At 41.9% G+C, this 14,091-nt stretch overlaps 1 protein-coding gene across 8 annotated transcripts in view; it reads right to left on the reverse strand.

The window, feature by feature from the left end:
* Positions 1 to 14,091, reverse strand: part of LOC110491807 (actin-binding LIM protein 1) — a 148,152-nt gene that overhangs the window by 65,107 nt on the left and 68,954 nt on the right. For all 8 annotated transcript variants that reach the window (XM_036946713.1, XM_021565580.2, XM_036946712.1 and 5 more), the window contains exons 3-4: positions 7,898 to 8,081; positions 7,464 to 7,576 (exon numbers count right to left, since the gene is read on the reverse strand). In XM_036946713.1, the coding sequence (XP_036802608.1) occupies positions 7,464 to 7,576; positions 7,898 to 8,081 (297 nt within the window). The remainder of the gene's footprint in view (positions 1 to 7,463; positions 7,577 to 7,897; positions 8,082 to 14,091) is intronic.

The raw sequence follows: 14,091 nt of genomic DNA on the forward strand, positions 1-14,091 counted from the left end.
GTATATAAGCTAACTGGCAACACAGAGAGAAACCAGGGTCGTGTTCATTTGACACCTAACAGAAGAAAACAAACAAACAGGAAATCACTGCCTGGACTTGGTACACTCAGCTCTTTTTAAAGTTCCAATGCAGCCTTTTTTAATCTCAATATCAAATCATTGCTGTGTAACAATTTGCTTTATGCATGCCCACTAGCCTATGTATTTCGGCAAAAATTACAGCTAGCCCTTGATTACCAGTATTACGCACTCATCATCTTTGATACAATAGCTAGCTAGCATGCAGGGAAAGCTTAAATTGTCAGCCAAACAAATCTTATATTTTTATTAGTACCGTTTGTTATATATTTTTGTTCCATTATAGCCTAACCTCAAATTAGTTCAAGCAAGGTTTTTTACAATTTTACGACATGAAGGTAGCAGTACAGCTGAGCATTGCTGTGTCCCACTGTGTGCGACTTCCTCCAAGATATATGTTGAGCTTTCACACCTGCACTGGAAAATTTGATGTGAGATTCAACATCACCTCCCATACAAGGGTCTGCAGCTGCCACTTCCAAAGTGATGACTTTATCGAGCCTTTAACCCCCACTGGACGTTGGCTACTCAGGAAGAGAGCTCTCCCCACCCTGTTCCAGTGGAATGACTATTAAGTTACAGTGCCAAGACCTGGGGTATGGCAAAGGAGAGAACAACCAACTTATGAGCTGGCTCAGGTGGATGAATGACTTCCTCCACCTGTATCATGATTATTGTTCAGCTGCTGACCTGGCACTGGAGCAAGGCAAAGATCTTCATAAGGAGGTAGAGAAACTGAGGAGACATTAAGGACACAAATTAAGTAAAAACCAAAATAAATAAATACTTTGTTTAATAAAGGCTTTAAAATGTTTGCACAAAAGCATTGCCTTGATCTTTGTTGTAGGTAACAATAATATTTTCTTTTCTCATCATTCCTTAATTTATCTAAATTTGTCTGGTGTTATTTTGTTGCCCTGGTGGCAGTAAAAGGATCTTGTGTCTTACGCCTCGATCACACCGACAGTGTCATTGCGTTTTGGAACACCAGAAGTACATTCATTTCCAATGGAACACTGCGTTTGCTTTGCAGCATTGCGTTGCAGTGTGTTCTGTGTGGTGCATACTGTACGTTGGATTTGTACAGTATGCATCAAATTGTGTGCGTCGATGAGTAGACAGAAATGGTAGCAGAATGTGAATGTTGAACTTTTGTGGTACACATATCCAGATGATGCTGAGTACCATTTTGCGCAATGACGCTGTAGGTGTTATTGACGCGTTATATACTCCTGGGTAGTACTTCCCTCTGGAGGCAGTAACAGCACCTAGGATTAGATATCAATTACGTCATTCTTCTCATTCATCATATTTCCCACTTCTGACATATACACTCACAGGCGAGTTTATTAGGTACACCACCCCGTTCACGAAAATGCATCGCATGACAACAAGTTCAGTTTACTTGAGTGGCCTACACAGTCCTAGACCTCAACCCAATAGAGCATCTTTCGGATGACAGAACGGGCTGTTATCAGCATGAATGTACCACCGTCCAATCTGAACCAACATCCCTGTGGAACATTTCCGACACCTTGTAGAATGACCCAGTACTATATGGGTGTACCTAATAAACTGAGTATAGGTTTGCGAAGTATGCCCACCTAATGGCCTCCCGGAAGCTCATCGAACCGGCATCCCATAACATGGTACGTGTGACCATAGCAAGGGCAGCTGCAAAGAGGAATGAGGTCACACTACTTGAATTTACTATTTACCAGGAAATGCAGTGGTAATCATCAAAGCTACAACTGACCTTAGACAAACACAGAAGGGCTACAGTGCCTTGCGAAAGTATTCGGCCCCCTTGAACTTTACGACCTTTTGCCACATTTCAGGCTTCAAACATAAATATATAAAACTGTATTTTTTTGTGAAGAATCAACAACAAGTGGGACACAATCATGAAGTGGAACGACATTTATTGGATATTTCAAACTTTTTTAACAAATCAAAAACTGAAAAATTGGGCGTGCAAAATTATTCAGCCCCCTTAAGTTAATACTTTATAGCGCCACCTTTTGCTGCGATTACAGCTGTAAGTCGCTTGGGGTATGTCTCTATCAGTTTTGCACATCGAGAGACTGAAATTTTTTCCCATTCCTCCTTGCAAAACAGCTCGAGCTCAGTGAGGTTGGATGGAGAGCATTTGTGAACAGCAGTTTTCAGTTCTTTCCACAGATTCTCGATTGGATTCAGGTCTGGACTTTGACTTGGCCATTCTAACACCTGGATATGTTTATTTTTGAACCATTCCATTGTAGATTTTGCTTTATGTTTTGGATCATTGTCTTGTTGGAAGACAAATCTCCGTCCCAGTCTCAGGTCTTTTGCAGACTCCATCAGGTTTTCTTCCAGAATGGTCCTGTATTTGGCTCCATCCATCTTCCCATCAATTTTAACCATCTTCCCTGTCCCTGCTGAAGAAAAGCAGGCCCAAACCATGATGCTGCCACCACCATGTTTGACAGTGGGGATGGGGTGTTCAGCTGTGATGAGCTGTGTTGCTTTTACGCCAAACATAACGTTTTGCATTGTTGCCAAAAAGTTCAATTTTGGTTTCATCTGACCAGAGCACCTTCTTCCACATGTTTGGTGTGTCTCCCAGGTGGCTTGTGGCAAACTTTAAACGACACTTTTTATGGATATCTTTAAGAAATGGCTTTCTTCTTGCCACTCTTCCATAAAGGCCAGATTTGTGCAATATACGACTGATTGTTGTCCTATGGACAGAGTCTCCCACCTCAGCTGTAGATCTCTGCAGTTCATCCAGAGTGATCATGGGCCTCTTGGCTGCATCTCTGATCAGTCTTCTCCTTGTATGAGCTGAAAGTTTAGAGGGACGGCCAGGTCTTGGTAGATTTGCAGTGGTCTGATACTCCTTCCATTTCAATATTATCGCTTGCACAGTGCTCCTTGGGATGTTTAAAGCTTGGGAAATCTTTTTGTATCCAAATCCGGCTTTAAACTTCTTCACAACAGTATCTCGGACCTGCCTGGTGTGTTCCTTGTTCTCCATGATGCTCTCTGCGCTTTTAACGGACCTCTGAGACTATCACAGTGCAGGTGCATTTATACGGAGACTTGATTACACACAGGTGGATTGTATTTATCATCATTAGTCATTTAGGTCAACATTGGATCATTCAGAGATCCTCACTGAACTTCTGGAGAGAGTTTGCTGCACTGAAAGTAAAGGGGCTGAATCATTTTGCACGCCCAATTTTTCAGTTTTTGATTTGTTAAAAAAGTTTGAAATATCCAATAAATGTTGTTCCACTTCATGATTGTGTCCCACTTGTTGTTGATTCTTCACAAACAAATACAGTTTTATATCTTTGTGTTTGAAGCCTGAAATGTGGCAAAAGGTCGCAAAGTTCAAGGGGGCCGAATACATTCGCAAGGCACTGTATACAGTGTGTGCAAATGAGGTAAGATAAGGGAGGTAAGGCAATAGATAGGCCATGGTGGTGAAGTAATTACAATATACCAATTAAACAATGGAGTGATAGATGTGCAGAATATGAATGTGCAAGTAGAGATAATGGGGTGGAAAGGAGCAAGATAGATAGATAAATCAATACAGTATGGGGATGAGGTAGTTGGATGGGCTATGTACAGGTGCAGTGATCTGCGAGCTGCTCTGACAGCTAGTGCTTAAAGCTAGTGAGGGAGATATGAGTCTCCAGCTTCAGTGATTTTTGCAGTTCATTCCAGTCATTGGCCGCAGAGAACTGGAAGGAAAGGCGGCCAAAGTAGGAATTGGCTTTCGGGGTGACCAGTGAGCTATACCTGCTGGAGTGCGTGCTACGGGTGGATCCTGCTATGGTGACCAGTGAGCTGAGATAAGGTGGGGCTTTACCTAGCAGAAACTTGTAGATGACCTGGAGCCAGTGGGTTTGGTGACGAGTATGAAGCGATGGCCAGCCAACGAGAGAGTACAGGTCAGTGGTGGGTAGTATATGGGGCTTTGGTGACAAAAAGGATGGCACTGTGATAGACTGCATCCAATTTGCTGAGTAGAGTGTTGGAGGCTATTTTGTAAATAACATCGCTGAAGTTGAGGATCGGTAGGATGGTCAGTTTTACAAGGGTATTTTTGGCAGCATGAGTGAAGGATGCTTTGTTGTGAAATAAGAAGTTGTTTTTAGATTTAATTTTGGATTGGAGATGCTTAATGTGAGTCTGGAAGGAGAGTTTACAATCTAACCAGACATATAGGTATTTGTAGTTGTCCAGAATAGTGATGCTGGATGGGCGGGCAGGTGCTGGCAGAGATCGGTTGAAGAGCATGCATTTAGTTTTACTTGCATTTAAGATTAGTAGGAGGCCACGGAAGGAGAGCTGTATGGCATTGACTCTCGTCTGGAGGTTAGTTAACACAGTGTCCAAAAGAGGGCCAGAAGTATACAGAATGTTGTTGTCTGCATGAGGTGGATCAGAGAATCACCAGCAGCAAGGGCGAGATCATTGATGTATACAGAGAAGAGAGTCGGCCTGAGAATTGAACCCCGTGGCACCCCCATAGAGACTGCCAGAGGTCCGGACAACAGGCCCTCTGATTTGACACACTGAACTTTTTTTGTTTGAGAAGTAGTTGGTGAACCAGGCGAGGCAGTCATTTGAGAAACCAAGGCTGTTGAGTCTGCCGATAAGAATGTGGCGATTGACAGAGTCGAAAGCCTTGGCCAGGTCGAGGAATATGGCTGCACAGTAATGCCTCTTATCGATTGCGGTTATGATATCGTTTAGGACCTTGAGCGTGGCTAAGGCGCACCCATGACCAGCACTGAAACCAGATTGCATAGCGGAGAAAGTACAGTTGGATTCTAAATGGTCGGTAATCTGTTTGTTAATTTGGCTTTCGGAGACCTTAGAAAGGCAGGTTAGGACATACTGTATAGGTCTGTAGCAGTTTGGGTCTAGAGTGCCTCCACATTTGAAGAGGGGGATGATCGCGGCAGCTTTCCAATCTGGGAATCTCAGACGATATGAAAGAGGCTAGTAATAGGGGTTGCAACAATTTCGGCAGATCATTTTAGAAAGAGAGGGTCCAGATTGTCTAGCTCGGCTGATTTGTAGGGGTCCAGATTTTGCAGCTCTTTCAGAACATTAGCTATCTGGATTTGGGTGAAGGAGAAATGGGGGAGGCTTGGGCGAGTTGCTGTGAGGGGTGCAGGGCAGTTGATCGGGGTAGGGTTAGCCACATTACAGCCTTATTCTAAAATTTAGTAAATTGTTTTTTTTTCTTCTTCTAATTAATCTACACACACTATCCCATAATGACAAAGCAAAAACAGGTTTTTGGAAATGTTTGCAAATTTATACAAAATTTAAAAACAAATAGCGTTCAAAAGTTTGGGGTCACTTTGGGTCCTTGTTTTTGAAAGAACAGCAGATTTTTGTCAATTTAAAATAACATCAAATTGATCAGAAATACAGCTTACAGATGGTAGGCAATTAATGTCACAGTTATGGAAATTCAGGACACTAAAGAGGCCTTTCTACTGACTCTGAAAAACACCAGAGAAAGATGCCCAGGGTCCCTGCTTATCTGTGTGAACCTGCCTTAGGCATGCTGCAAGGAGGCATGAGGACTGCAGATGTGGCCAGTGCAATAAATTGCAATGTCCATACTGTGAGAAGCCTAAGATAGCCCTACAGTGAGACAGGACGGACAGCTGATCATCCTCGCAGTGGCAGACCACGTGTAACAACACCTGCACAGGATCGGTACATCCTAACATCACACCTGCGGGATAGGTACAGGATGGCAACAACAACTGCCGATTTACACCAGGAACGCACAATCCCTCCATCAGTGCTCAGACTGGACTTGTAGGCCTGTTGTAAGGCATGTCCTCACCAGACATCATTGGCAGCAACGTTGCTTATGGGCACAAACCCAATGTCGCTGGACCAGACAGGACTGGCAAAAAGTGCTCTTCACTGGCGGGTCGGACTGAGGTTATTGTCATAGCTTGCAATCTCAAAACTGTGCTTTACAGGGAAGACATCCTCCTCCCTCATGTGGTACACTTCCTGCAGGCTCATCCTGACATGAACCTCCAGCATGACAATGCCATCAGCCATTCTGTGTGTGATTTCCTGTAAGACAGGAATGTCAGTGTTCTGCCATGGCCAGCGAAGAGCCCAGATCTCAATCCCATTGATCACGTCTGGAACCTGTTGGATCGGAGGTTGAGTGCTAGAGGCATTCCCCCCAGAAATGTCCGGGAACTTGCAAGGTGCCTTGGTGGAAGAGTGGGGTAAAATCTCACAGCAAGAACTGGAAAATCTGGTGCTGTCCATGAGGAGGAGATACACTGCAGTACTGATTGCAGCTAGTGTCCACAACAGATACTGACCTTCTTTTGATTTTGACCCCCCCCCCCCTTTGTTCAGGGACACATTATTCAATTTCTGTTAGTCACATGTCTGTGGAACTTGTTCAGTTTGTTTCAAGTTGTTGAATCTTATGTTCATACAAATATTTACACGTGTTGATGAAAATGAACACAGTTGACAGTGAGAGGACGTTTCTTTTTTTGCTGAGTTTAGTTGAATATCTGGGGTATCAGCATTTGTGGGTTCGATTACATGCTCAAAATGGCCAGAAACAAAGATCTTTCTTCTGAAACTCGTCAGTCCATTCTTGTTCTGAGAAATGAAGGATATTCCATGCAAAAATTGCCAAGAAACTGAAGATCTCATACAACGCTTTGTACTACTCCCTTCACAGAACACCGCAGACTGGCTCTAACCAGAATAGAAAGAGGAGTAGGAGGCCCCGGTGCACAACTGAGTAAGAGGACAAGTACATTAGAGTGTCTAGTTTGAGAAACCTCACAACTCCTCAACTAGCAGCTTCATTAAATGGTACCCGCAAAACACCAGTCTCAATGTCAACTGTGAAGAGGTGACTCCGGGATGCTGGCCTTCTAGGCAGAGTTCCTCTGTCCAGTGTCTGTTCTTTTGCCAATCTTAATTTTTTTTTTTTATTGGCCAGTCTGTTATGGCTTTTTCTTTGCAACTCTGCCTAGAAGGCCAGCATGTTCCAAGTCTACAGCCTGTGTTTAACAGCTACCTTCAGACCCTCTCTTCAAAATAAATTGCATTATGTTGGCCTGCACTCAACTATTTTGTCCAGTGTTCTCACTAACAAACCAACATGTTTCCCCAAAATATTGCTGTACTTATTACTGAATACTTTATATTGGTTACTAGTAATTTACAGAGTTCTGGTGGTTATCACAGACAATGGGTTACACACATCATATGAACTCAAATAAATTGTTTGGTACATTTTTTTTTGTATTTGAGTTTAAATATTAGTTCAATGTAACTACAGTACTGTAAGTATAGTGGAGACAGAGGCTACTTACAGTTGGCGTCGATGAGGTCTTTGCCAGGTCCTGGGGACGTGGGCTGGACACAGTACTGACACAGACAGTCTTTGCCATTGAAGGTGACCCTATCCCCAGCAGGAAATGGTCGTCTGTGGGAGAGACAGAAAGATACATGGACTAATGATCAGACACCAGACGGATATAGACAGATGTGTAGCACGGGTCACATTAGGGTACATCAGTTTGGGAATATTCAGTGTATTGATTAACAGTGTATGATGAGGTGAATGTGTGTCAGCATTGTTGGAGTGAGCCGATTAACCCATTTGAAGACCAACACAATCAATGCAGACGAGGATGCAGGCAGGATGATAAGAGTAAAATGAATGTGAACAATAAGAGTAATGAGATGGATAATGAGTAATTCTGCTAGCTCTTGACCAGGGCTCCTTTGAAAAGGAGATTCTTACTTGCAGATGGTGCAGACAAAGCAGGCAGGGTGGTAAGTCTTGCCTAGGGCAGTGACCACCTCTCCCTCCACAAAGTCCCTACAGCCGTTGCAGCGTGTACCGTGCATTCGCTGGTAGTCCAGGGTACACAGGTAGTCTCCATTTTTCATGAAGAAGCCTCCGTGAGCCAGGTCACAGCCACACACTGCAGGGACGCAACAGAAGTCATGCTATTCATCTATCCTCCTTGCATCCATATATATACAGTGCCTTGCGAAAGTATTCGGTCCCCTTGAACTTTGCGACCTTTTGCCACATTTCAGGCTTCAAACATAAAGATATAAAACTGTATTTTTTTGTGAAGAATCAACAACAAGTGGGACACAATCATGAAGTGGAACGACATTTATTGGATATTTCAAACTTTTTTAACAAATCAAAAACTGAAAAATTGGGCGTGCAAAATTATTCAGCCCCTTTACTTTCAGTGCAGCAAACTCTCTCCAGAAGTTCAGTGAGGATCTCTGAATGATCCAATGTTGACCTAAATGACTAATGATGATAAATACAATCCACCTGTGTGTAATCAAGTCTCCGTATAAATGCACCTGCACTGTGATAGTCTCAGAGGTCCGTTAAAAGCGCAGAGAGCATCATGAAGAACAAGGAACACACCAGGCAGGTCCGAGATACTGTTGTGAAGAAGTTTAAAGCCGGATTTGGATACAAAAAGATTTCCCAAGCTTTAAACATCCCAAGGAGCACTGTGCAAGCGATAATATTGAAATGGAAGGAGTATCAGACCACTGCAAATCTACCAAGACCTGGCCGTCCCTCTAAACTTTCAGCTCATACAAGGAGAAGACTGATCAGAGATGCAGCCAAGAGGCCCATGATCACTCTGGATGAACTGCAGAGATCTACAGCTGAGGTGGGAGACTCTGTCCATAGGACAACAATCAGTCGTATATTGCACAAATCTGGCCTTTATGGAAGAGTGGCAAGAAGAAAGCCATTTCTTAAAGATATCCATAAAAAGTGTTGTTTAAAGTTTGCCACAAGCCACCTGGGAGACACACCAAACATGTGGAAGAAGGTGCTCTGGTCAGATGAAACCAAAATTGAACTTTTTGGCAACAATGCAATAAGTTATGTTTGGCGTAAAAGCAACACAGCTGAACACACCATCCCCACTGTCAAACATGGTGGTGGCAGCATCATGGTTTGGGCCTGCTTTTCTTCAGCAGGGACAGGGAAGATGGTTAAAATTGATGGGAAGATGGATGGAGCCAAATACAGGACCATTCTGGAAGAAAACCTGATGGAGTCTGCAAAAGACCTGAGACTGGGATGGAGATTTGTCTTCCAACAAGACAATGATCCAAAACATAAAGCAAAATCTACAATGGAATGGTTCAAAAATAAACATATCCAGGTGTTAGAATGGCCAAGTCAAAGTGCAGACCTGAATCCAATCGAGAATCTGTGGAAAGAACTGAAAACTGCTGTTCACAAATGCTCTCCATCCAACCTCACTGAGCTCGAGCTGTTTTGCAAGGAGGAATGGGAAAAAATGTCAGTCTCTCGATGTGCAAAACTGATAGAGACATACCCCAAGCGACTTACAGCTGTAATCGCAGCAAAAGGTGGCGCTATAAAGTATTAACTTAAGGGGGCTGAATAATTTTGCACGCCCAATTTTTCAGTTTTTGATTTGTTAAAAAAGTTTGAAATATCCAATAAATGTCGTTCCACTTCATGATTGTGTCCCACTTGTTGTTGATTCTTCACAAAAAAATACAGTTTTATATCTTTATGTTTGAAGCCTGAAATGTGGCAAAAGGTCGCAAAGTTCAAGGGGGCCGAATACTTTCGCAAGGCACTGTATGTATATATATATATATATATATATATATATATATATATATATATATAGCCGTTGTAAATGAGAACTTGTTCTCAACTGGCCTACCTGGTTAAATAAAGGTGAACAAAAAAAAAATATCCATCCAATCATCTGTGGTAGAAATACAACATTATGTTAAGCACATTACTTTTATATTAGAATGTATTCCTATTTACATTCTCACTGCCTTTTTCTGAGATGAGCCTCTGAGGTTTAACAGTCGATATATGATGGTTTGGTGAGAAGACATGAGCAGTGTCTGTGAAATGATGATCTGTCTGCCAGAGTGAGGCGAACCCTCCCTCTAGGTTATTAATGAATACTGGACTTCATAAATTTAAGGGAAGGACCTAGTGTCCCATGTTGTATTAGTAGTTTTGGATATACAAGTAGTAAATGACCTAGAGATGGATATTTGGCACCATGTAAATATCTTGTAAATATGAGCACACAATGTACCTGTGTAAAATTTCACATATGTTTTTTGTTACGAGGACTGAGGATGACTATAAAGAGTTGTTTCCGAACCCTGCTTATTTGGGCTTTAACGGTCACCCAATGGTGTAGAGTTAACGCTCCATTACTGCACTAATTATTCATAAAGTTTGATGGTTTTGAGGAAATCTGAAAATCCATTTGTTGATCTTCCATGTGTACGACTGCAGGAATGTGTGTTTGTGTCTCCATTTGACAAAGGGTATGACAACAAAACAATCCCAAAAATAAAATGCCAATACCTCTGTGGATATGTAAGGTTAAGTATGTGTTGTATTTCCAGAGACAAGAACAATATCTTCCACCTTCAAATAAATCAATTATTAAGATGCCCCCTCCTGGGGTCTTCCCCTATTAGATTGCTAGCACTGCTGTATTTTGCACTTGTAAATAATGTATTATTTTTACACATGTATGTTTTGGGATGTACACTAGTGTCTATTAATAACAAACTGTTGTAGCCCTTTCCTGCAGTCAATGACCAAATACACCCTCTTCTGTTATTTATATTTTTAATTATTTCATAATTAATAAAGCTTATTTTAAAAAAAACTGACAAATTCAGTGTTTCTATGTCGAACTGTTTTGCTATATTTCAGTCTTCTGTGATGTATATAAAGTGTAAAATTGTGATGCTAATAAAAAACGTAATACATTTCAACTACAGTGGGGAGAGCAAGTATTTGATACACTGCCGATTTTGCAGGTTTTCCTACTTACACAAGTATGTAGAGGTCTGTCATTTTTATCATAGGTACACTTCAACTGTGAGAGACGGAATCTAAAACAAAAATCCAGAAAATCACATTGTATGATTTTTAAGGTGTAGAAAAAAAAATAATTATTAAGAGGGAAAACCATGGGTGGAGTAGGCATTGTGGTGCTCATGTCATTTTCCTTTCATTATACTCTGAAAGTGATTACACAACATTATTATACACCATAACTCCTGGGTGTTCTCCGCCAGCAGAGGGCCTGTGCTACTTCTCCCCACATCCTATTCATCCACCTCGGTGGAAACGACTTGGAATACAGCAAGGTGAATTTAATGGTGGTCATCCGAATGTTTTCCGGGACAACGGTGCTTCCGTAGGGGTGGAGTGCATCTGACAGATGAGGGCAATGCTCTCCTCTGTAGCAGCAAGATGGAGAAGGGTGTAATTGCAGCCCACAATTCAGGGCTTGCATGTGGAATGCCCACATTCCTGCACCCGAGGAACCCCTCTTCATACTTCTATTGATCCATTTTTACGCTAGTTCCACAGGCAGGAGCACTCCAGTGCAATAGGTGGCGGTAATGCACCATAACGTTGGATACCAACCTCCTTTAAACCCCATAGAAGAAGAGGTGGGGGCAACAACGCCGGTAGGTGGCTAGCTAGCTAGGACAACGGTAGTCCTTACTGGCTCACCTTAGTTGGCTAGCTAACTGGCAATAGTAGCCAAGGATGTTAGCCATCTTATTTGTGCTTATTACACACAGGTGTCAAGTGTCAAGGCCAACTGTTTACACAGATTACTTCATCCATGTGAAAAACCTTCCATAGCAAAATATAGCTAGATTCCTTTCCTTGTAGTTTGCCTCTAATCCAACTGGTGTTAGCTGGGAACTAGCACTGTTGCTGTGCAACCCAAGTGCTTTGTTCCAGTTTTAGAACTCTTGAGATTCAGCTGAAAATATGTTAGCATTGTCAGAAATGCTACGAAAATGTAGCACATCATTGGTTCTTAATGGACGGAAATGTGAGATCGATAAATTAATAATGTAATAAAAACTGTTGCACCTACAAACGTATTCAGTCCAAATGGATCCAAGTCTAATTGTTACCTTATGGACGCTGTAGCCTCGTTTTAATCCGACGTCTAGAATTTGAGCTAAATTTGTGCAAAACATTGTCTGACGACTCTAATGCTAATGACCCTGTCAAAAAATACAGTATAGTGGTTCTCGGTAACGTCTGAACTGATCATGACGAGAGGTGGGGAGTGTGTTGTGTGGGTTATCGTCATTGGAGACGACATCGTGATGTGACATGATGGCACACAAGAACGGAGTCGGTCAGTGACATCCCGAGTCATTTTAATATTTCTATTTGCTATGGCCTATTTCAATAAATATGGTATACCGAATGTAGTCTAGACAGAGCGGAGAATTCCACCAAAGCAGAGCAAAATGTCCCGTCAGAAAATACATCTCTCGGGCTTATTCGGACACTTCCTAACTTTCTTGTGTTTAGCTGTTTAATTAAAAAAACAGAGACTATATACCCTTCTCTCTCCCTTTGAAAGGTTTTGACTATAACTTGGGGCTATATGCTTTCATCGTTTTATCTATCGAACAATGAATGAATCTGGAGTTACATCTCAAAAAGTTGTTTGCATAGCCTAAAAACATAAGGTAGCAAGGGGACTAATAATAAGAGAACAAACAACATCAATAGCCGATAGAAAAATCATTGTGAAGTTTAAGCAGAGTGCAAAATATACAGTGCATTCGGAAAGTATTCAGACCCCTTCACTTTTTCCACATTTTGTTACATTACAGCCTCAAATCGAAAATTGATAAGAAAAAAATATATTTAATCCATCTACACACAATACCTCAATGACAAAGCGTAGTATTCAGATCCTTTGCCATGAGACTCAATTGAGCTCAGGTGCATCCTGTTTCCTTTGATCATCCTTGAGATGTTTCTACAACTTGATTGGAGTCCACCTGTGGTAAATTCAATTGATTGGATATGATTTGTAAAGGCACATGCCTGTCTATATAAGGCCCCACAGCTGACAATGCATGTCAGAGCAAAAACAAAGCAATGAGGTTGAAGAAATTGTCCGTAGAGCTCTGAGACAGGATTGTGTCGAGGCACAGAACTGGGGAAAGGTACAAAACAAATTCTGCAACATTGAAGGTCCAAAAGAACACAGTTGCCTACATTGTTCTTAAATGGAAGCATCATGCTGTGGGGATGTTTTTCAGTGGCACGGACTGGGAGACTAGTCAGGATCGAGGGAAAGATGAACGGAGCAAAGTACAGAGAGATCCTTGATGAAAACCTGCTACAGACTGGCGTGAAGGTTCACCTTCCAACAAGATAATGACTAAGCACACAGCCAAGACAACGCAGGAGTGGGACAAGTCTCTGAATGTCCTTGACTGGCCCAGCCAGACCTCAGACTTGAACCCGATCGAACATCCCTGGAGAGACCTGAAAATAGCTGCACAGCGACGCTCCCCATCCAACCTGACAGAGCTTGAGAGGATCTGCAGAGAAGAATGGGAGAAACTCCCCAAATACAGGTGTGCCAAGCTTGTAGCATCATAGCTAAGACTCGAGGCTGTAATTGCTGCCAAACGTGCTTCAACAAAGTACTGAGAAAAGGGTCTGAATACTTATGTAAATGTAATTATTTTTTTGCAAAAATGTCTAAAAACCTGTTTTTGCTTTGTTATTATGGGTTATTGTGTGTAGATTGATAAGGAGGGGAAAACAATTTAATCCATTTTGTAATAAGGCTGTAACTTAACAAAATGTGGAAAAAGTGAAGGGGTCTGAATACACTGTACCTTGACATTTGGGGGTCTTTATGCTTTAAACGGGACATCCTGTGTGTGCAGGCCCTTACACTTTTTTTATGGGCCTAATGGTAAAGACATGTAATTTAACACAACACAATCTTTTGTTATGATTCGTCCAGTTGTAGCGCGCTATTTTGCGCTATAGCTCAATGCTGCTTTTAATTTTCTTAAAAATTAATTGGCGGATGGCCAATAAGGGGCAATACCATTGTACATAACCACAATGGGACAACG

Source organism: Oncorhynchus mykiss, chromosome 16 (assembly GCF_013265735.2).
Source record: "Oncorhynchus mykiss isolate Arlee chromosome 16, USDA_OmykA_1.1, whole genome shotgun sequence".
NCBI classification, from domain to species: Eukaryota; Metazoa; Chordata; class Actinopteri; order Salmoniformes; family Salmonidae; genus Oncorhynchus; species Oncorhynchus mykiss.